General features: G+C 41.3%; 1 protein-coding gene across 27 annotated transcripts in view; it reads right to left on the bottom strand.

The window, feature by feature from the left end:
• Nucleotides 1-24,423, bottom strand: part of FMN1 (formin 1) — a 487,763-nt gene that overhangs the window by 133,834 nt on the left and 329,506 nt on the right. For 23 of the 27 annotated variants that reach the window (XR_014058703.1, XR_014058702.1, XM_081507056.1 and 20 more), the window contains one exon: nucleotides 21,978-22,098. Coding sequence is in view for 21 of the 27 variants with exons in the window: in XM_081507056.1 (XP_081363182.1) it covers nucleotides 21,978-22,098 (121 nt within the window). In the remaining 6 variants the exon portion in view is untranslated. Of the gene's footprint in view, nucleotides 1-17,645; nucleotides 17,912-21,977; nucleotides 22,145-24,423 lie in introns of all 27 variants that reach the window. The other 4 variants (XR_014058706.1, XR_014058704.1, XR_014058705.1 and 1 more) reach the window with 2 other exon arrangements.

Below are 24,423 nucleotides of genomic sequence, written 5' to 3'. Positions count from 1 at the left end.
AGGGGAAATAAGTGAAGGGGATCCACAGCATGGTGATGTATGGTATAATAACGAGATTTGTGATGGTGCTCATTGTAGAGTGTATAATGCTGTACACCTGAAACTTACATAATCAAAAAGCTTCATCCCCAGCTTAAAACACTCAATACTCGGGGTAGGTTTAGGGAATTCAGGGGAAGTGTTTACTGCACTGCAACAACAAATGAGGTATTTGTAATTTCAAGGTATAGTGCCTTGAACAGAAGGTATTTTAACAAATATCTGTTGATTCTTTTTACAATATCATAATCAAGAAGGGTTTTGCAAATACTTTTGTGAATCTGTGGAACATCAAACTGTGTTCACTTCTCACCTCTGTCAGACATCGGGAAAGTTTAATCACTGTCCTTAGGAACAGATTCCTGCTCCAAGGCAGAAGAGAAATCAGAATAACAAGCAGGAATAAATTTCTCCTCTAGAAAATGAGGGTAACACTTGTTCTTAAAATGTGTTTACAAATGAGTTGATATTTCAGTGAGTTTATTTAAAATCAGCAACTAACTCAGTGCTTTGAATAAATATTTGCTGAACAAATGAACTGATGGAAAAGGTCAAACAAGGCCCTTCTCATATTTTAGAGAATTTTTTCCTTTTTGGATACCTGGAGATTTGATGGTGTTTTCAAAGGCCATCAAAATAGTCAAGAAAAACAGTTTAAAAACACAGTAAAATTAGCTGTTTTAGCATATTAGCCATTATAGATTTTCCTTAGATTTTTCTCTTTCTGTAAGTTACAGCACAAGGAAAATTACTGGTCTAACAGTGCCTGGTTATCTACACTGATTTGCCATAATTGCCTTTTATCTCTGCACCCAGTAATCCATGAAAACTATCAAGCTCTCAACCTACATGATGAAAAACAAATGGCCCTTAATGGCGAAGAATGTCTTGAACTTCTGTCTGTTTCATGCCTGTTATCTCATTTTACTCATCATAAGAACTCTATGAGTTTGGCCCTGCCATTATTGCTGTTTATTTGGGTGACGGTAGGTAAAGTCATAGAAATATTAAGTGGCTGTGCCAGAATCTGAACCCAGGGGTGTCAGATCTGCAGGCCTTGTGCTATCCTGTCTCCTGCACTAACCATCTACAGGTGTACATCAGAGATACTACAAGCTCAGTTCCAGATCACTGCAATAAAGCTAATATCACAATAAAATGAGTCAAAAAATTTTTTTGGTTTCCCAGTACAAATTTATGTTTACATAGTATACTATAGTAAGTGTGGAATGGCACTACACCTAAAACAATTCCTCTGTAGCATGCAATGCTGTTTGATAGCATTTTACTCACAAAAGAATTTCTTTCAAAATCGGAGTCAATCCTCTAAGGCCATGCTGCTACTTTGTCAACTAAACTTCTGTCATATTATAAATCTTTTGTTGTCATTTCAATAACATTCACAGCAATTTCACTAGGAGTAGACTCCATCTCAAGAAAACACTTTCTTTGCTCATCCAGAAGACGGAACTCATTGGTTAAAGTTTTACCATGAAAAATGAAAAAGTGAAAGTGAAAGTCGCTCAGTTGTGTCTGACTCTTTGTGACCCCATGGACTATACAATGCATGGGATTCTCCAGGCCAGAATACTGGAGTGGGTAGCTGTTCCCTTCTCCAAGGGATCTTCCCAACTCCAGGATCGAACCCAGGTCTCCCGCATTGCAGGCAGATTCTTTACCAATTGAGCCACCAGGGAAACCCAAGAATACTGGAGTGGGTAGCCTATCCCTTCTCCAGTGGATCTTCCTGACCCAGAACTGAACTGGGGTCTCCTTCATTGCAGGCGGATTCTTTATCAGATGTGCTACCAGGGAAACCCATGAGATTTACTACGAGACTGCATGGTTTACCATGAGATGCAGCAATTCAGTCAGATCTTCAGGCTTCACATCTTTAATTCTAGTTCTCTTGCTATTCTACCACAACTGCAGTGACTTCATCCACTGAAGTCTTGAACCTCTCAAAATCATCCATGAGAAATGGAATCATCTTCTTCCAAACTCCTGTTCATGTCAACATTTTGTACTCTAACCATGAATCACCAATGTTCTTAATGGCATCTGGAATGATTCCTTTCCAGAGGTTTTGAACTGACTATGCCCAGATCCATTAGAGGAATCACTATCTATGGCATCTATAATGTTATGAAATCTATTTCTTAAATGGTAACACTTGAAATTATTCCTTGATCAGAATGGATGTTGTGTTAGTAAGTATGAAAACATGAATCTCATTGTACATCTCCATCAGAGCTTTTGGGCGACCAGGTGCATTGTCCATGAGCAGTAGTATTTTGAATAGGATCTTTTTCTGAGCAGTAGGTCTCAACAGTGGGCTTAAAATATTCATTAAATCATGTTGTAAACAGATGTGCAGTCATCAGGGTTTTATTGTTCCACTCATAGAGTAAAGGCAAAGTACAATCACCACAATTTTAAAGGGCCTAGGATTTAGGGAATGGTAAATGAGCACAGGCTTCAAATTAAAGTCATCAACTGCATTAGTCCCTAACAAGAGACTTGTCCTTTGAAGCTTTGAAACCAGGTACTGACTTCTCTCTGGTTATAAAAGTCCTAGTCGCATCTTCAAATAGAAGGCTGTTCCATCTACATTGAAAATCTTAGTGCAGCCATCTTCATTAATGATCTTAGTTAGGTCTTCCGGATAACTTGCTATAGCTTCTACATCAGCACTTTCTGCTTCATGTTGTACTTCAATGTTACAGAGACGGCTTCTTTCTTCATGAACCAACCCCTGCTGGCTTCAAACTTTTCTCTTTCCTTAACTGTTTCAGCTTTCCTAGAACTGAAAACAGTCAGGTCCTTGCTCTGGCTTAGGCTCTGGCTTAAGGGAATACTGTGACTGATTTGATCTTCTACTCAAACCACTAAAACTCTCTCCCTATCAGCAATAAGGCTTTTTCACTTTCTTATTATCTGTGTGTTCACTGGAGTAGCACTTTCAATTCAATTTCCTTCAAGAAATTTTCCTTTGCATTTACAACTTGGCTAACTGTTGGGTGAAAGAGACCTAGCTTTGGGCTCATCTTGGCTTTTGACATGCCTTCCTCACTAAGCTTAATTATTTCTAGCAATTGAGTTAAGAGAGAGAGAGAGACTCTTCATTTCACTTGAACACTTAGAGGATATTGAGGGGTCACTGATTGGCCTAATTTCAATATTGTTGTGTCTCAGGGAACAGTGAGGCCCGAGGAGAGGGAAAGAGATGGGGAACATCTGGTTGGAGCAGTGAGAACACACGGAACATTTAAATTCCTGTCTTATGTGAGCGTGGTTCATGGTGCCCCAAAACAATTACACTAGTAACATCAAAAATCACTATTCAATGATCACCATAAGAAATACAATAATAATGAAAACGTTTGAAATATTGTGGGAACTACCAAAATGTGACACAGAGACATGAAGTAAAGCAAATGCTATTGGAAAAGTGGCACAAAAGTGGCCACAAAACTTCAATCTGCAAAAAGCGCAGTATCTGCAAAACACAATAAAGAGACATGTAAAACAAGAGATGCCGGTGTAGCAAAGTTCTGGAAACAATGTGGAGTACCTATGAAAATACTTTGTAAAAGGTAAGGAACAGGGCAATGAAAGCTAACCACCACCAGTGCCCTTGCTTCATTCTGAATGGAGAAACAGAAGGTCAGGGGAGGCCAGATGAAGGTCAGGTTATGAAGTGGCATGAAGGTGATAGCAACCAGGGCTGCTGATTTCCAGGGAGTTAACTGATCTTTCCACGGGTTACCTAAAAAGGAGAGTCATAGTCCATGACCTCTGTCTGCCTACGGGTCACACTGAGGCCTGGAAATCTGGGAAGAAATGTGGAAGAGATATGGAGACTGGCAAAAATTCCAATCCCCTTTCCTGGAGTTACAGAGGTCTTCCTCTGACTTCACTCACTTGGTTGTCTGACACCAGAAGAATCCATTTGTGAATTGTGACTCTTCCACAGGGTCCAAAATACACAATTTACTTGGGCAGGAAAATATTTTGATATTCACAAAACCACTCACAAATCTATTTCTGTGAAGAAAATGTTTTGACCTGACATGAGTTTATGGTAACGTAGCTTGAGTGCTGGCTTGGCAATCAAAGAACTCAAGTTCCAGGCCTGGCGTGATCCTGACCACACTCTTCCTATCTTGGAGACCTGTCTTCTCTACTACTTAGCCCTGCCCGACACACTCCAAAGGATGGAGTTCTACACACATAAGGTACCACTGATACATTAATAACATTTTTTTTTTGGAATGGGAAATACAAAAAACACTCCATTAATTGACTTCCCAAGTCCATGTTCTTTTCTATTCCTCCTACCCGATTTCTACAGCATGCTGGATGTTTGCAGCTGAAAGGCTGTTCTCTGGTTTCTCTGGGCAATTCTTCCCACCATGGAGTTCAGTTCAGTTCAGTTCAGTCGATCAGTCGTATCCGACTCTCTGTGACCCCATGAATTGCAGCACGCCAGGCCTCTCTGTCCATCACCAACTCCCAGAGTCTACCCAAACCCATGTTCATCGAGTCGGTGATGCCATTCAACTATCTCATCCTCTGTCGTCCCCTTCTCCTCCCGCCCCCAATCCTACCCAGCATTAGGGTCTTTTCCAATGAGTCAACCCTTCGCATGAGGTGGCCAAAGTACTGGAGCTTCAGCTTCAACATCAGACATTCCAATGAACACCCAGGATTGATCTCTTTTAGGATGGATTGATTGGATCTCCTTGCAGTCCAAGGGACTCTCAAGAGTCTTCTCCAACACCACAGTTCAAAAGCATCAATTCTGCGGCACTCAGCTTTCTTCACCGTCCAACTCTCACATCCATACATGACCACTGGAAAAACCATAGCCTTGACTAGACGGACTTTTGTTGGCAAAGTAATGTCTCTGCTTTTAAACATGCTATCTAGGTTGACCATAACCTTCCTTCCAAGGAGTAAGCGTCTTTTAACTTCATGGCTGCAGTCGCCATCAGCAGTGATTCTGGAGCCCAAAAAAGTAAAGTCTGATACTGTTTCCACTGTTTCCCCATCTATTTCCCATGAAGTGATGGGACCAGATGCCATGATCTTAGTTTTCTGAACGTTGAGCTTTAAGCCAACTTTTTCACTCTCCTCCTTCACCTTCATCAAGAGGCTCTTTAGTTCTTCTTCACTTTCTGCCATAAGGGTGGTGTCATCCGCATATCTGAGGTTATTGATATTTCTCCCGGCAATCTTGATCCCAGCTTGTGTTTCTTCCAGCCCAGCGTTTCTCATGATGTACTCTGCATATAAGTTAAATAAGCAGGGTGACAATATACAGCCTTGACGTACTCCTTTTCCTATTTGGAACCAGTCTGTTGTTTCATGTCCAGTTCTAACTGTTGCTTCCTGACCTGCATACAGGTTTCTCAAGAGACAGGTCAGATGGTCTGATATTCCCATCTCTTTCAGAATTTTCCACAGTTTATTGTGATCCACACAGTCAAAGGCTTTGGCATAGTCAATAAAGCAGAAATAGATGTTTTTCTGGAACTCTCTTGCTTTTTCGATAATCCAGCGGATATTGGCAATTTGATCTCTGGTTCCTCTGCCTTTTCTAAAACCAGCTTGAACATCTGGAAGTTCACGGTTCACGTATTGCTGAAGCCTGGCTTGGAGAATTTTGAGCATTACTTTACTAGCATGTGAGATGAGTGCAATTGTGCGGTACTTTGAGCATTCTTTGGCATTGCCTTTCTTTGGGATTGGAACGAAGACTGACCTCTTCCAGTCCTGTGACCACTGCTGAGTTTTCCAAATTTGCTGGCATATCGAGTGCAGCACTTTCACAGCATCACCTTTGAGGATTTGAAATAGCTCAACTGGAATTCCATCACCTCCACTAGCTTTGTTCGTAGTGATGCTTTCTAAGGCCCACTTGACTTCACATTCCAGGATGTCTGGCTCTAGGTGAGTGATCACACCATCGTGATTATCTGGGTCGTGAAGATCTTTTTTGTACAGTTCTTCTGTGTATTCTTGCCACCTCTTCTGAATATCTTCTGCTTCTGTTAGGTCCATACCATTTCTGTCCTTTATCGAGCCTATCTTTGCATGAAATGTTCCTTTGGTATCTCTAATTTTCTTGAAGAGGTCTCTAGTCTTTCCCAATCTGTCGTTTTCCTCTATTTCTTTGCACTGATCGCTGAGGAAGGCTTTCTTATCTCTCCTTGCTATTCTTTGGAACTCTGCATTCAGATGAGAATATCTTTCCTTTTCTCCTTTGCTTTTCGCTTCTCTTCTCTTCCCAGCTATCTGTAAGGCCTCCTCAAACAGCCATTTTGCTTTTTTGCATTTCTTGTCCATGGGGATTTTCTTGATCCCTGTCTCCTGTACAATGTCACGAACCTCTGTCCATAGTTCATCAGGCACTCTGTCTATCAGGTCTAGTCCCTTAAATCTATTTGTCACTTCCGCTGTATACTCATAAGGGATTTGATTTAGGTCATACCTGAATGGTCTAGTGGTTTTCCCTACTTTCTTCAATTTAAGTCTGAATTTGGCAATAAGCAGTTCATGATCTGAGCCACAGTCTGCTCCTGGTCTTGTTTTTGCTGACTGTATAGAGCTTCTCCATCTTTGGCTGCAAAGAATATAATAAATCTGATTTCGGTGTTGACCATCTGGTGATGTCCACGTGTAGAGTCTTCTCTTGTGTTGTTGGAATAGGGTGTTTGCTATTACCAGTGCGTTCTCGTGGCAAAACTCTATTAGCCTTTGCCCTGCTTCATTCTGTACTCCAAGGCCAAACTTGCCTGGGAGGGGCAAGGCCGGGCCGGGGGCCGGGGGCAGCAGCTGACAGGGCCTAGGCCGGGCCGGGGGCCGGGGGCCGGGAGCTGGGGGCGGTGGCCGAGAGGGGCTAGGCCGGGCCGGAGGCCAGGGGCAGCAGCTGACAGGGCCTAGGCCAGGCCAGCGGCCGGGGGCTGGGGGCCGGGGGCCGGGGGCCGGGGGCGGCAGCCGAGAGGGGCTAGGCCAGGCCGGGGGCTGGGGCCGGCGGCGGCGGTGGCAGCAGCAGCAAGAGGAATTACCCAAGGCCCAAGGTAAGAGAAACCCAAGTAAGACAGTAAGTGTTGCGAGAGGGCATCAGAGGGCAGACACACTAAAACTAAAACTACAGAAAACTAGCTAATCTGATCACACGGACCACAGCCTTATCTATCTCAGTGAAACTAAGCCATGCCGTGTGGGGCCACCCAAGACGGATGGGTCATGGTGGAGAGGTCTGACAGATTGTGGTCCACTGGAGAAGGGAATGGCAAACCACTTCAGTATTCTTGCCTTGAGAACCCCATGAACAGTATGAAAAGGCAAAAGGATAGGACACTGAAAGATGAACTCCCCAGGTCAGTAGGTGCCCAATATGCTAATGGAGATCAGTGGAGAAATAACTCCAGAAAGAATGATGGGATGGAGCCAAAGCAAAAACGATACCCAACTGTGGATGTGACTGGTGATAGACGCAAAGTCCGATGCTGTAAAGAGCAATATTGCATAGGAACCTGGAATGTTAGGTCCATGAATCAAGGCAAACTGGAAGTGGTCAAACAGGAGATGGCAAGAGTGAACGTTGACATTCTAGGAATCAGCGAACTAAGATGGACTGGAATGGGTGAATTTAACTCAGATGACCATTATATCTACTACTGTGGGCAAGAATCCCTTAGAAGAAATGGAGTAGCCATCATGGTCAACAAAAGAGTCCAAAATGCAGTAGTTGGATGCAATCTCAAAAACGACAGAATGATCTCTGTTCGTTTCCAAGGCAAACCATTCAATATCACGGTAATCCAAGTCTATGCCCTGACCAGTAACGCCGAAGAAGCTGAAGTTGAACGGTTCTATGAAGACCTACAAGACCTTCTAGAACTAACACCCAAAAAAGATGTCCTTTTCATTATAGGGGACTGGAATGCCAAAGTAGGAAGTCAAGAAACACCACGGAGTAGAATCCCTATTAAGAAGTGTTATGCTGTTCCCAAACCTCTTTATTCTAGTGGTTCTTTTTATTGTAAATACATAATTCAATTACTTGATGGTAAACTGTAGAAATATGACTGAGAGAAAGTACTATTTCTATAAATTTAAGTAGAAGAGGTTAAAATACTACTGTTACATACTGGGTGGGACACCAGTGGAGATTGGACAGATATGGTCATTCAATGCAATGTGGAACCCAGAGATGGATTCTGGAACAGAAAGAAGACATTAATGGAAAAATTGATGAAATCCAAATAAATATTAAGTTCATTTAACAGAAATGGGTCAGTGCTAGTTTCTTAGTTTTAATGAATATGTCACAACAGCTTAAGATATTAATAATGGGGAAACTTAAGAAAGGCTATATGGGAACCTCCATACTATCTTGGTTGTAAGTCTAAAATTATGCCAGACTCAAAAGAAAATGTTCATTTTTAAAAAGATATGGGCAAGACAGTTTTAAAAGATTAAGAACAATTATAAATATCTAGAAAGATTTGGTGGTGATATTTTTGAGAGCCATGACTCCACTTTAAAAATATGAAAAGGAAATCACAGGTGGTCTATTTATGGATGTGGAAGGTGTAGGAGGACCCACAAAACTCTATTAAACAGATCTGTAATTCAAGAAGAGGTCTCGGTCCTGTATCAAAAGACAAATGATATTATATTTAGCTTGTTTTAAATGAAAGGTTAAGGGATGCAAGTATCATCTTCTGTGATTTCTGATTTGGGTCAATGTGTTTTTTTTTAATATTAAGTACCCACACTCAATAAGAGTTCTACTCTGTAAAGCTTACTTCTAGATGATATCAATGCTAGAATTTTTGAGGCATGGATTAATTCGAGAGCAGATCCTTGAGTGTCATTAGGCACAGAGAATACCTGAAATCCAAACTTCATATAATTTTACAGTTGACTTTTATATCCTATAAATGGTCAGAAGCCCAAGGATTTTCAGCTGTTCTAATTAAGTATAAGGAAGAACTTAGTAACTCTTACTAAATAAAGAGAACACTAGAATGCACAAAAATAGCACAGTATTATTCATTATCTTCGAAATCCTGAGTTAAAATGTGCTTTCAAAATCACCTAGCATAAACCCTTTTGCATGGCACCTATCCTACCCATCTACCATAACACAGTCTTCCAACTAGAAGTGTGTGGAGGACCCACGTTCTCTCAAGGCCATTGGTTCTCCTGTGAGTAGCTTTCAAATGACTTCCTAAAGGTTCTACTTCTTTGACTATTTGGCATCTTACCCAGAAAGACAGAATCTAATTCCTCTCTGATAGTGAGGTCAGCAATTATCTAAGTGAGCTGAATCTTTTCTACCACTCATTCATTTGCTCCTTCCTTCACTCATTCAACAATTATTGGCTGAGCAACAACCACGTGGTAACTACTGATCAACACAGTAGATAGAAACACCAAAAAGGCCATTAGATCCCCACCTTCATGGGTGGAGGGGGAAGGGTTCACAAAGAAATAAGAAATAATACTAATATCAAAACTGAGGGCTGCAACAGAGAGTGACTATTCCAAGTAGCCGCTGTAGATTGGGTGGTCAGGGAAGGCTCAGGGCATGGGAATATCCAGACGGGCACTCTAGTCAGAGCGAATAGCTACTGCAACGGTCCTAAAGCAGAAATGAGCTCACTGGGTGGAAGACAAAGGCCCATGAGACTGGGGTTTAGTGGGAAGGTGGGGATGGGTGGCATGCAATGAGACAGGAGAGGTAGAAGTGGTCGAATCTTGAAGACGCCTGCAAGGCCCAGCTATACGTTTTGAGGTTGGATTTTATTCCGAGAGCAACAAGCATGAAAAAAAAAAGTGGCCTGACCCATTTGCTGTTTGGAGACTGGATTAAAGGGAGGGTAGGCGGTACTCTTGCCTGGAAAATCCCATGGATGGAGGAGCCTGGTAGGCTGAAGTCCATGGGGTTGCTAGGAGTCGGAGACGACTGAGTGACTTCACTTTCACTTTTCACTTTCATGCATTGGAGAAGGAAATGGCAACCCACTCCAGTGTTCTTGCCTGGAGAATCCCAGGGATGGCAGAGCCTGGTGGGCTGCCGTCTATGGGGTCGCAGAGAGTCAGATAGGACTGAAGCGACTTAGCAGCAGCAGCAGGCAGGGAAGCAGGGAAACCTGTTAAGAGTCTGTTGTGCTGGGCCAGGCGAGAGAAGGGGTTTGTCTGGGCTAACATTGTGGTGTGGAAATGAAGAGCCTTACACCGATTCAAGGCATGTCTTGAAGGAAGAGTCAACAGGATTTGGTCATGGACTAGATGTTGGATTTGAGGACACAAAAGGAATTAAGAATAAGTATTATGTATCTTGCTTACACCCTGCCAAGGGATTTCCTTCATATGATCCTGATTAACCATCTAAAGCAACCAGAGTGGAAGGCCAGGATACTCTCCTTCTTATGCAAGGATACAGAAATGGGAGGGTGAAACCTGCCAAGGCTTACACAGTTTCTGAAGCAAGGATTTGAATTCGGGACTTATGACTCAGACTTCTCCATGATGCTAGCTTTTCTTTCAGTATTTCATCGCTTGTCCAAGGAAAAGGAATTTTATTAACCGTGTTGATTTATAAATAAGGGATAGAAACAAGAGTCAAAACTAAGAAGAAGAAACCAGGACAACATAAGTCATCCTTCCCACCTAGAGATGTCACAATTATGGCTTCAAAGGACAACACAGACTTCTTCCATTAATTAAACGGATGAATCAGGTTTCAGTTTCCGCATCCTCTCTCCTTTCTGCACAACTTGTCTTTGAAGGCATTCCATTTGGGAAATGCATGACCTTTACCCATGGTGTTGCGCTTAATTGAATGCTTTGCATCAGAAGTCACCATGCTGATCAACATCTTACACCCATTGCCTTTCTGAAATCCTTACCCCAGTTCCTGGGTCTGTTTGGTTGAAATCATTTTACAAAAATAAATCATATCAAAGTTTTTCTTTTATTATTTCAAAGACTTTGCTTGCAAAACTAAATATTTTTAACACCATGGCAACACAGTCAGGACTCTGGCTAATGTATCCAGGCCTGTACCAGAGTTCAGACTTCGCAAACTCCTGCGGCAGACAAATGGGCTTCGAAGGAGGAAAGAGCCAATAAATTAGGCATGGTCAATAATCAGTCCAGTCACATTTTCTGGAGCTTCCTAAAGAGTGATAAATTAGCCAGTCTTGCCCTAATGGGTCAATTCCCCCCTCTCTACTAGGACACACCAACACAAACTGAGCAAATTGCAAACTACTCGGCTTCTCAATGAGTTCAAATAATACCTCCCACACCTTTCCAAGTGCTATCCTCACCCATCTGCTCCTCTGACCCTTCCCTTTTCCCTCGGAGTTGGGCAGGCTGGGTTAGCAGCTCTGCTTTTTCCAGGGGAGGCTCACAGAGGTTAAGTGATTTGTCAGAGTTGCAGGACTGATCACGTGGTTAGGAAGAGGCAGAAATAATATTTTCAACTGCATCTCTTTTAAACTCTGGCCAGTACTACTTTCAACACACCAGCCTTTGCTGTTGAAATTGAACTAAACTATCACCTACAAATGCTTTGGTTTATTGTTATCTTTGGTTCTGTACATTTATCAAAGTTATACATGCACAGAGTTAAAAGAATAAATGGATGCTATGCATTCTATGAATATCCAGCCCAATGACTTCACCCAATTCTTCATCTCCAGAGGCAACCATTTATACCAATTTTACCTGCTTAGTTGAGCACTTAACTGCATGTCTCTAACAGGTTGCTATTGGCATCTTTTGATTTTTCTCCTTATGCCCTATAAACGGTGGTCCTCTTTCCTCCCCTCACATCCACCACACACACGAGCTTCCTCTCAACGTAGTACTACCATGACTTGGTTAGACTGATACTCAGTTTTGCCATTACTATAAACTTACAAAAACAACTTCCAGTCCCAGCTGAGATATGTAAATTTTGATTAATTTATCTGTCCTAAACATCCCCCCTCCAACTCTCTCATCCTCAGAATGAATGATTTCCCTCCTAATTTCTGTTCTCCATGCCTGGCTGTCATCTAGGCTCCCTGTCTATTCTGGAATATCCCTTCACTTCCCTTTTCTGTTGGACTTTTCATTTCCTGTCACCTTTGCATTCCTATTTCATTGTAAAGCACATTCTCTGGTAGCTTCCTGAGGATGGATGCATGGGAGATGTGTTGTTTGATATCCAATAAGCACATGGAAAGATGCTCAATATCGCTAATTACTAGAAAAATGCAAATCAAGACTGCAATGAGGTACCATCTCACACCAGTCAGAATGGCCATCATTAAAAAGTCAACAAGTAACAAATGCTGAAGAGTGTGTAGAGAAAAGGGAACCCTTCACTGCTGGTGGGAATGTAAACTGGTATAAGCCACTATGGAAAACAGCATGGAGGTTTCCTAGAAAACTAGAGTTGCCATATGACCCAGCAACCCCAATCCTGGGCATATATCCAGACAAACCTATAATTCGAAGAGCCACATGCACCTGTTCACAGCAGCACTATCCACAACAGCCAAGACATGGAAGCAACCTAAATGTCCACTGATAGATAAATGGATAAAGATTTAGTATACATATACAATGGAACACTGCTGTTGTTCAGTCACCCAGTCATATCTTATTCTTTGCAACCCCATGGACTGCAGCACACCAGACCTCCCTGTCCCTCACCATCTCCCAAAGTTTGTCCAAGTTCATATCCATTGCATTGGTGATGCCATCCAGTCATCTCATCCTTTGACACTCTCTTCTCCTTTTGCCCCCAATCTTTGGGACTTTTCCAATGAGTCAGCTGTTCTCATCAGACAACCAAATTACTGGAGTATCAGCTTCAGCATCAGTCCTTCCAATGAGAATTCAGGGTTGATTTCCTTTAATATTGAGTGGTTTGATCTCCTCGCTATCCAAGGAACTCTCAGGAGTCTTCTCCAGCACCACAGTTTGAAGGCATCAATTCTTTGGCACACTGCCTTTTTTTTATTGCCCAGCTCTCACAACCATACGTGACCACTGGGAAGACCACAGCCTTGACTACATGGACCTTTGTTGGGAGAGTGATGCCTCTGCTTTTCAAAACACTGTCTAGGTTTGTCACAGATTTCCTACCAAGAAGCATTTGTCCTCTGATTTCATGGCTGCAGACACCACCTGCAGTGACTTTAGAGCCCAATAAGAGGAAATGTGTCACTGCTTCCAACTTTTCCCCTTCTATTTGCCATGGAGTAATGTGGCTGGATGCCATGATCTTAGTTTTTTTAACATTTAGTTTTAAGTCTGCTTTTTCACTCTCTTCCTTCACCCTTATCAAGAGGTTCTTCAGTTCCTCTTCGCTTTCTGCAATTAGGGTGGTATCATTCCCATATCTGAAGTTGTTGATGTTTCGCCTGACTATCTTGATTCCAGCTTGGAATGGAATATTACTCAGTCATAAAAAAGAATGAACTAATGCTATATGCAGCAACATGGATGGACCTAGAGATTATCATACTAAGTGAAGTAAGTCAGAAAGAGAAAGACAAATACCATATGATATCACTTATGTGTGAAATCTAAAATATGACACAAATGAACACATACATGAAATAGAAACAGATTCACAGAGAGAACAAACTTGTGGTTGTTCTGGGAGAGGGAGAATGGGGGAGGGAAGGATTGGGAGTTTGGGATTAGCAGATGCAAGCTAATATATATAGGATGGATAAAAAACAAGGTCCTACTGTATAGCACAGGAAACTATACTCAATATTTTGTGATAAGCTCTAATTTAAAAAAATATGATAAAGAATATACATATATATAATTGAATAACTTTGCTGTGCAGCAGAAATTAATACATTGTAAATCAACTATACTTCAATAAAATTTTTTAAAAAGGAACTAAATTTCAGTTGGTTTTATTATTGCTTTTAAATTCTCTACAGAAATGTCAGATAAAAGCTGGGACACCAAGTTAAATGTGAATTTGAGATAAACAAGGAATAATTCTTTTAGTATAAGTATTGTGCATTATTTAAAACACACTTTTTAAAAGTCTGGTTTGTCTGAAATTCAGATTTAAATGGGCCTCCTGAATTTCATTTACTAGATTTGGCAACACTAAGGGTACCCCCATATTATATGCATGGAGGGCAGAATGCTCCACTGAAATCCCCTCCATGCCACTTCTTGGTAGGCCCCCAACCTTGTCTATTGCAAATTCAAGGCAACAGCCACTTCAGACCTTCTTTAAATGGTCTTTTTTGCTTCCTGAGATAATATCAATAGGTCATCACTTTTCTCAAGTTCTGTGTGGGGCTCAACAGTACCGACTAAGTCTGCAAAATACCATACTTTCATCCAAGAGTTGGACAGACCCTGGATGGGGAGGTGCCAACATGGCCACGAGGGAGACAGGAGCCTTCCTCCTGCCTCCAGTGGAACAAACTTGAATATTCATTAGATTAGCAACACCGGTTATTAGCATTTCTCCTCACCTCTCAGTCAATTCTTCATTAACTACAGTAATAGGAAGAGGGATGGATACCACACAAAATTCCACGTTAAACATTTCCCAAGTTAAAAAGTGGTCAAGGGCAAGATGAAGTACAAGTTCTGGTAACTCACTGTCTGCCTTCTCTTCATCACTGCAGACAACAACTCCCCTGCAGGCAGGTTCCCTCCCTGATGCTATCATCAGTGCTCAGAGTTCCAAACTCATCTCACCCTCATCACCTCACTAATACTATCTCATCAATGTATTTGCCCAGACACTAATTTGTTTATGAAGTTAAGTGAGTTAAAGACAAGGATTGTTTTCACCTTGCAGGGGAAACAGTAGGTGGTCTACTGCTTACCGCGTAGTTTCAAACAGGGAAGGTCTTCCAACATATAAATAGTATAGCTGACTCATAGAGATTACTGTTAAAAAAGATGCATTAATGTTTTATGGACTATCACGGATCCTTAACCTCACTAATCTAGCTACCTATAGTTGACAGTTGACTATAACTTATGTTTTTGAAACTAGTTTTAATTGCATGATTTCATATTCATATCCAAATTGTTAAACTATTGCCACCACATTAGTCTGTGTCCAGGGCCATAAGCAACTTACTACGTAAAAATGTTCTCATTTCCTGTTTATATATGTGTATGTGTGTGTTCCCTCCCTAATTCCTCCTCTTATAGCTGATTATATTGGTATTGACTGTGCGCCTCTAAATGTTTTTGTTTTGTGGGCTTTTAGAAAGGAGTGAAGCTAAGTGAATGAGTTCAATCTACCAACTTCATCCGGAAGACATGCTGACTGACTATAATTATAAAAAATCTACCAAAAACAAAACACATCTCCTTTTTAAGTTGTTGCTTTCATGTAAGTATGAATTTACATCCTTCTATAACTTAGATTTAGAGGTAGAATATTCAGATACTAATTTCATACAAAACAGAGGTTCATTTGGATCCTTCTGGGCTAATCTGGTCACTATATTAAATAAGGACATGGGGATTGAAAATGTCAGAAGAAGTGATGAATATATTTCAATGTCAAGTTAGAGATCTTACTATTATTCAAATTTAGAATAAAGACTTCAGTGTTTATTGAATGCCTGGACTACATATTTCACACAGCATCTCATTTACCGACAGAGGATGAGATGGCTGGATGACATCACTGACTTGATGGACATGGGTTTGGGGAGACTCCAGGAGCTGGTGATGGACAGGGAGGCCTGGCGTGCTGCGATTCATGGGGTCGCAAAGAGTCGGACACAACTGAGCGACTGAACTGAACTGAACTAAAAGAGTTAACATTTCAGGATAAACATTTGAAGGATAAACATTTATAGAGTGATAACAGATATCAAAAAAGTTAACAGACTCTTTGCCTCTCTGAAACTGTTTAAGTGTATTCCCAAATATTTCTAAATGATACATAAGAAAGGACATGTTCAAATATAGTCTAAAATGTTTAGAGAAAAGAACATCATCAGAATTATCTTAAAACACACATGAACACACACATACTCACTTGCATCTCTGCCAACATTCTTAAACAAGTTAGATTATCTTACCCTGAGTGTAAGAATACTGGAGTGGGTAGCCATTCGCTTCTCCAGGAGATCTTCTTGCCCCACGGATCAAACCTGGGTCTCCCTCAATGCAGGCAAATTCCTTACCATCTGAACCACTTGGGAAGCCCTAACTACTGATTACATTTTCTCAATTTACATATGCAGTAGCAGGGTTAATAATGCATCACTTTCAAGTCAAGATTTAGTACATAGTTAGTTGATCAATGGACTTCCCTGGTGGCTCAGAGGTTAAAAGCGTCTGCCTCCAATGCAGGAGACCTGGGTTCGATCCCTGGGTCGGGAAGATCCCCTGGAGAAGGAAATGGCAACCCACTCCAGTATTCTTGCCTGGAGAATCCCATGGATGGAGGAGCCTGGTAGGCTACAGTCCATGGGGTCGCAAAGAGTCGGACACGACTGAGCGACTTCACTTCACTTTAGTTGATCAAATATCCTACTCTTAATGATAGGGGATACCAAGTAAGTCTTCTTAGCTATTAAGGGCAATTTATTTTTATCCTTAAACTTTTCACAATAGACTGACTCCTCAACACCTATCTGAAGAGTTCCTATCCTTTCCAACAACAACAAAAAAATTAGCTGTACTACTTTGAAACCCAGAAATAATTTTTATAATTATTTAAATAACAACATAATTATTTAAATAATAATAATAAAATTGGATCATGTCACACAAATGTGGATTTGGGGGCAGTGATATCATACTAGAATAATTTTGAGTAACACTAAAGTTGTTCATTTTGGCTTTCAAGCGTCAAGACATCAGAGAGGATGTGACATATTCTACTATATTTGTTTTTGAGGATAACAAACCTATGTAGGGTAATGAAGCTAGGGAGTATGAAGCGTGCTTGTATAGGGCTCTTTATCACAGTTACACCTATGAAGATCATCCAGGAATGACCATTTAACCAACAGCTGTGTTCTTTATATTAAGAATTAATAGCAACATCAACATCCCTTCTTCTTAAACTGTATTTAACCGAAAACATAGTCTATGACACATACTAAGTACGTACAGTGAAAGAAAAAAAACAATGTTTGATATTTTGAGAAATCTTGCTTCAAACAGAATTAAACCTGTTTTTGTTTGTTTTTTCTGAAAATTGCAGGACTTCCAAGAACCTTGAATAAGTTCATGTGCATTTTATCCTTATGATTTGTTTTTAGTATACAGCATTTCCAGGTTTATGAGGCTACAGCCTTTTTTTTTTTTTTTAGAGAGCACCAATTCACATTTCATCCAATACTGGTGAGAGTCACTAGCTGGGGAATCCTACATCTAGGGCCTCAGCAATGGGGTGTGTGTGTGTGTGTGCGCGTGCAGGCGTGCGTGTGCATGCATGAGTGCATGTGTGTGACTGGTTTTAACTGGCACAATCAGAAAGAAAGCATTTCATGGCGTGTTTGTTTCTTATTGCTATTATGACAAATTACCGAAGACTTAAATGGCTTAAAACAATACAAATATATTACCTCATAGTTTTGTATGTTAGAAGTCTGACATGGGTCTCACTGAGCTGACATCAAGGTGTTGACAGGGCTGCATTCCCTTCTGGAGGCTCCAGGGAGAATCTGTTCCTTGCCTTTTCCAGCCTTAGAGGCTTCCCACATTCCTTGGTTCACTGCCCACTTCCTCCATCTTCCAAGCCAGCAACACTGCATCTCTCTGATCATTCTACTGTAGTATCTCCCGCTGATCTCAGAGAAAGTTGTCAGCTTTTAAAGATTCATTTAAAGATCTGTGTGATTAGATTAGGCCCACTTGGCTAGTCTGGTACAATCTCCCCATCTCAAGGTCGGCAAAGTCCCCTTTTGCCATGTAAGGTAATAAAGTCACAGACTCCAGGGAGCAGGGTTTGGACATCTTTGGGAGCCATTACTCTGCCTACTACAGATGGGTTTGTAAGAGTACCTTCAAAGTGCTAGCTAGCAAACAAGGTCAAAGGATGAGACAGAGAGCAGTTATTCCTGTTGCTTGCTCCCAGGTATGACTTACATCACCAAAGTATCAGGGAAATAAAAATTACTGTCTGATTAAGGGATGTACGACAATAAACAAGACAAAGAACACATTCACGATCACCAAGAACTTGTTCTGCAGTGCTCTGGGAATTAGGTTCTCCATAAATAGTCAGTTGGCCCTCAACACTATGGGCCTGATTCCACAAGGTATGTGTTTTCCAGTAAAAGGTGTGTACCGTTAATCAGCTATATTGAAGCTTTCCTTACTAAGGGACGGTGCATTCATTACCTCTGATGATGCAGGTGTTATAACTGCCCTTAAAAAAAAATTCAGGTGAAATAATACTTTTTATCTGGGCTTCCTAGGTGGCACTAGAGGTAAAGAAACCACCTGCCAATGCAAGAGACATAAGAGACGTGGATTTGAGCTCTGGGTCGGGAAGATCCCCTGGAAGAGAAAATGGCAATCCACTCCAGTATTCCCATGGACAGAAGAGCCTGGCAGGGCTACACTCCCTGGAGTTACAAACCTGGGATTTTCCCAGGCAAGAATGCTGGAGTGGGTTGCCAGTAGAAAGTATATCTCTGACTCTGAAGTCTGAGTTCCTAATCCTGTGCAGTACTGTTCACCTAGATAACCCATCTCTCCTAGGTCTCCTCCAACCTTGTAACCCCACCCCCCACACACAGTTCTTTCCCATGTCTCTAACTGATCTGAGGGTCTATCAATACATACATAGTTGGAGCAGGTTCTTGTGCTCACACACACACTCATCCATTAACTCTCTCGTTTGTTTCCTTACGAGGCTCTATGCATTTTCTAGGAATATGTATCTTTCTGTTGTGACCTCTGACCAGATATGGAGACTTCTGGGGCAGCAGCAGGATAAGTCATGAGTAACAGGCCTTAGAGTCATATCTAGTTTCAAAATGTGGCTATGTCATCAGCTGTAAGTAACCTGGCAGGTCACCTGAGCACCATGAACTTCCGTTTCCTCCTCTTGTGAGGGCTGTATAGCGACATCTGCTTCACAGTATCATTGTAAGGACTTAAAGAGATGCTCTATGGAAAGTGCCTGATAATAATAATCACACAATAAATTGTAGCAGATACTACTATCCTCAATTCCCTGCTATGTCTTCCTACATAAAAGTGCTGGCGGAAGTTCTGGTCTCTAGGAAAGATGCTCATTGACAATCTCTACTGCTATCAGCAACATCTATACAACCAAAAACCATCATTTAACTTCCACTCCATTGTTAAGGTGTGGTTCTTGCTATGCAAGACGATTTTCTTTTCAAAGTCTTTGGCTGCCCAGAGAACTAGGGCCTGAGCCTTCTTGAAATTTGCTAATCACATCTGGTTTAGCTTTAGACGTTTTCTGGGGTTTTGCCAGCAGCCACGACATTTTAATGGCTACAATAAACCTCAAAGCCTCATCAAATCTTTGCTGTATGTGTGAAAATTATGTCCTTTTCAATTAAACATTCAATCTCAGCTCACACCCAGGCCTTATGGAAACAGAGCTGAAGCCTGAATGGGGATGGGAGATGAAACAGGCCGCCACGACTCTGGCCATCTCACCAGATGGGATTTGGAAGAACAAGAAATTCATTAGAGAACCCATGGTCTGTATTTTCTTTAAATATTTACTAGGTACCTTTCATGTATTAAAAACACTGGCATCTCTAAAGATTAGCAGGGCATTTTTGTTTAAATATTCAATGTGTGTGGGGCAGCCCCGGTTTCTTCATTTGCCTTGGTGGTGAACTTCATGTCTTCTGATGACATGCCACGCAAAGAAGAAAAATAGCTGAGGTATTGTTCAGTTTTCCTGCATAAGGCAGCTCTTCCAGCTCCAGAAGTTCCTGTATTACCTTAAGATTGCCTGAGGAAACTATCAGTTGAGTCCTCAGAGATCTGGAATGACACCCCAGACCACCCTAGAGAAGATAAGGTACATCCCTGCCTCTCCACTGTCCTCCGAATTCACTCTTCTTTTCCCTTTGTTATTTATCATCAAACACACAGAGACATCAAAGGCAGGGGGCCGAGCCAGGACGCCTGATAAAAGAGAGCCCATGGAGGGAAAGCAGGTGAAGAGAAAAGATCCAATACAGATCAGGTTTCTGCTCAGAGACCACGTAAGAGGGCAGGCCGTGGTTTCACAAGGACCAAGAGACGAGAGAGGATGGGCAGTCAGGGATAGCCCTGGTGGCTCAGATGGTAAAGAATCTGCCTGCCAATGCAGGAGACACAAGAGATGTGGGTTCGATCCCTGGGTCAGGAAGATCCCCTGGAGAAGGAAATGGCAAAATACTCCAGTATCCTTGCTTGGAGAATTCCATGGACAGAGGAGCCTGGCAGGCTAAATTCCACAAGGTTGCAAACAGTCAGACACAACTACATATCTAACATACACATGTACTGGACAAGCACAAGTCCTCTCTGCTACTGCAACAGCCACCTTGAAGACTGGCCTGGTCCTAATTCTGCCATTGAAGAGGGACAGAAAAAAAACTGATATGTGATGGCTTACTCTGCTTTCTTACAATAAGAATCAAGCTCATCTCAGTCAAGGAAAAAACTGTTTTTGAGGAGAGGAAAAAGAACAATCATGTGTTCACAGATCACATTCCTGAACGAAACATCCATTTGGTTGAATTCACGCTCTTGACCACATCAACAAGAAGAAAAAGAAACTCCACATGTTCCTTTAAAAATCATTTACAAGGTAAAAATATTCAGTTGTAACCACCATCCTTATTTAAGTAAGTTTTATGCCTAAAGTAAAAATAAATGGCTCGCCCTGCCACCGGGAGCAGATCTTTCCCACTTTACTTGCATTTCCAAGCTGTCCTCTGTCTAAGACTTAGATTTCTGAGTACTCTTTCACAATAAACATTTTAAAAATGTTTATTTTACGTCTTAGTGTAAAAATATTCCTGGTGCAAGCTCTTCATTTCCTCAAGCTCTGCTTTTGGCGCTCTGGGCTCCATTTCCACATTAACACGCTCCCTAAATCCTACGCAGAGCTCTTCAATAGGAGTTATACAAGCTCTGAGGCAAGTATTTATATTCTTGGACAAGGAGATGTCTCCACTGTGAAAACACAAGACTCGAGAGATGCCAAAGGAAAATTCCTGCCCAACAGAGACATATTTTCACCTTTTAAAAAAGCCAAAATGGGCTTTCAGCATTTTGCTTTGGATAATTAAAAATGTAAATTAAAATAAAATAAGACTGTTTACTATGGGTCTTGCCATCACTATTAGACTTACATACATAAACAAAATATATAGGAATGTGCGTGTGCATTTTGCGTGACAGCAAGAGAGAAAGAGAGAGAAGGCAGCATACTAAACTAGCTCAGAAAACATAATACATGGGATTTTCTAATTAGATCTAATCTGCCTTTCTCTGGCTGTGTGAATATAGCTTTTCTAAGCCTCATTTTTCTCATCTATAAGATGGAGTTAGCATAGTTCCTGCTTATTTGGGTTACCTTTACCTTCTTATCCTGGTTAGAAGAATCGTATAAGACCACAGCAAGAATTAAAAAAAAAACAAAAAGAGTTGCTGTAATTATTATTATTAAAATTATATCTATTACATGTTGGAAAATATAGGTAACAAGATACATATATAATAAGCACTGATTAACATGAAAAGAGAAAGATGTGTAAATAAAGTGACTCCAAATGGTACACAGAGATGGAAGTTTCCCGAAGCCTGTAGTAACTGAACTCTCACCAATTCCATTCCACGAGCCAGATAGAAATCATCCCCTTCAACCATTTAAAAAATATCTATGATCATCATAACAGAACAGTTCCCATTACCTTCTAGTTGCCTCTTCAGTTTTCTCAAATCTTTTATAAGGTCTTCAAATTTGACTTGAGAAGCCAAGAAGAAATCCTGTGGTTCAGGCAGGGGGAAAACGCTCTTTTCTGTTCCCGCTTCCTAGAATATACGGTAAACAAAAGTACATTATACTTCCCAATTGTCACTTTCAGTTGAAATTCCAAAACATCTTTTTTTGGATAGTCGGATAAGAATCATAGCAAAGATCCCCTGCTATTCCTAACTTTGGACTGGTTACTTTGAAGTGCTTTTATGTCTTTTGTACTATCATTTTGGTCTTACTGGCACTAAGGCTAAGGCTACAGCTATGGCGTGGGCTGAAGTTTTAATTTTTTTAATTAATTTATTTTTTGGCCGTGCCTCACAGCATGTTGGCTCACAATTCCTGGACCAGGGATCAAACTCGTGCACCCTGCAGTGGAACTTGGGAGTCCTAAACACTGCACTGCCAGGAAAGTCCCTGGGCTGGGTCTTAATTTGACTCTCGAATCAAAGAGAAAATGGTCAGATATGTCCTAAACTTAGACCCTCTATTCCCATGGAAAAAGGTATAGGAAGAACACATGAAAGTGCTTAAATTGAAAGTCCCTGTTGAGCTTCACATGGTAGTAATTAGATAACTCATCTTTGGGGTATGCCCATGGGTGTGAATTAGAATGTCCTGGACTAGGCAGCACTAAAGTGGGGAAAACAACTGCACTCATTTATGCTCTTACCTACCTTCCTCTGCAGTTTAAAGCTCGTGCATGTGTTTGTGTGTGCATGTGTGATCAAATTCTTCACCTATTTGTAAAGATTCTCCTAATGTTGCTTGCCTTGGAAGTATAAAAGTGTTAATTGCTCAGTCGTCTCCAACTCTTTTCAACCCCATGGACTGTGGCCTGTCAGGCTCCTCTGAAATTCTCCAGGCAAGAATACTGGAGTAGGCTGCCATTTTCTTCTCCAGAGGATCTTCCCAACCCAGGCATCGAACCTGGGTTCCCTGCATTGCAGGCGGATTCTTTACCATCTGAGCCACCAGGCAAGACCTATCTTAGTAGGTATTTACAAAGGCATGGCTGTGTAGAGTGCTGACAAGCTTCACAAATACAGCTAAGAGAGGATCTCAGCAGAGAAACATCCAGAGGTGCACAACCTGTAGGCACATGGGGAGAAGCAGAGCCTCAACTATCTTTTCCAGTCCAGCCTGCTTTCTCCCCGAGTTGTTCAATGTAAGCTTTGTGTCTTACATATCTCAGGCCGTCTTCGCTTATGTTTCTCTCCACACAGGCTACTCCGCCAACTCTCCTTCACATTCCATCTTCCCTACTGCCATTAGGACTAATTCCAAACTCTACAACTGCTTTACAAGGCACTTTATGATCTGGCCTCTGTCTCCATCTCCAGCCTGATTTCTCCCTTCTCCTATCTCTAACTCCCTCACTCTTAGACTTTCAGAAAATAAAGGAACAGGCCACAATCTCTTGCTTGTAGACTTTTGTCTACAAAACTGTCTCTTTCCAAATCCTTCCCCAGGCCCTCCTCACACGTCCTGGTTCTTCAAGTCTCAAAACAGCACTTCCTTAAAGCTCTCCCCAGAACTCCAGCACTTGGATGTTTCCAAGAGCCCCTGCTACTTCCCATATCACAGAACTTATCAACATTAATTTAAAAATTGCCTTATTAGCTTGGTGTCTTCCCCAGTAGACTATAAACACTTTGAAGGCAGGAATTATGTCTTGTTCTCAGTTGAGCACTTACCATCAAGTCTACCAATAAACTTTGGCACTATTACAGACAGCTTATGGAATGCTGTTCTGGGAAGTGTGCATCTTGGACAGGGGTCATCTCTCTTATCACCCTCTTTTCTTGTGATTTCAAGAATTCCCTGGGTCCTTCCCTCTTCTTTTAAGACATCTGGCCCCATTTGTAATGCTAGAAGAAAATGGTTTTCCTCATTTGATCAGAACAATATTTTAGATGATCAGTGTACTGTTTTTCACTTTCCTTTACTTATGTTACTGCTCTAAGAAACAATGGAAGCAGTACCCTAGTATGACTGCCAAGATGGAGCAACATCTAAGATGCTTGCCACAAAACTCCATGGTACTCAACATTGGAAGAATTCGTGTATATCTCTTTCTAGTCTTCAAAACTTTTTATCAGATTCAGTCTCAGTTTCTTTTTTTTTTTAAGGTAGAAAAAGAGAAAATGCTGCCGAGCAAATCAGCCTAGTAGTAGCTCTTATGAAAGTTGCTCAGTTAGAGTTCAAAAGACATGGCCCTAGAAGGGTTTCTTTAAACTTCACATAGACCTCAACCTGGACCAAAAATCAGCCATGAGTAGAAGGAAGCTTGGAGCAAGAGTCACCTTTCTGCTGTTAATTGCTCTTCGCCACTAACCACAAACATCATCACTTAGGCTTCTAAGAGGGAAGGGATCATT

Source organism: Giraffa tippelskirchi, chromosome 7 (assembly GCF_054371585.1).
Source record: "Giraffa tippelskirchi isolate mGirTip1 chromosome 7, T2T-mGirTip1v1.2.pri, whole genome shotgun sequence".
In the NCBI taxonomy this organism is placed as follows: Eukaryota; Metazoa; Chordata; class Mammalia; order Artiodactyla; family Giraffidae; genus Giraffa; species Giraffa tippelskirchi.
The sequence above is the reverse complement of the archived record's forward strand: the minus strand, read 5'-3'. Positions and strand labels throughout refer to the sequence as shown.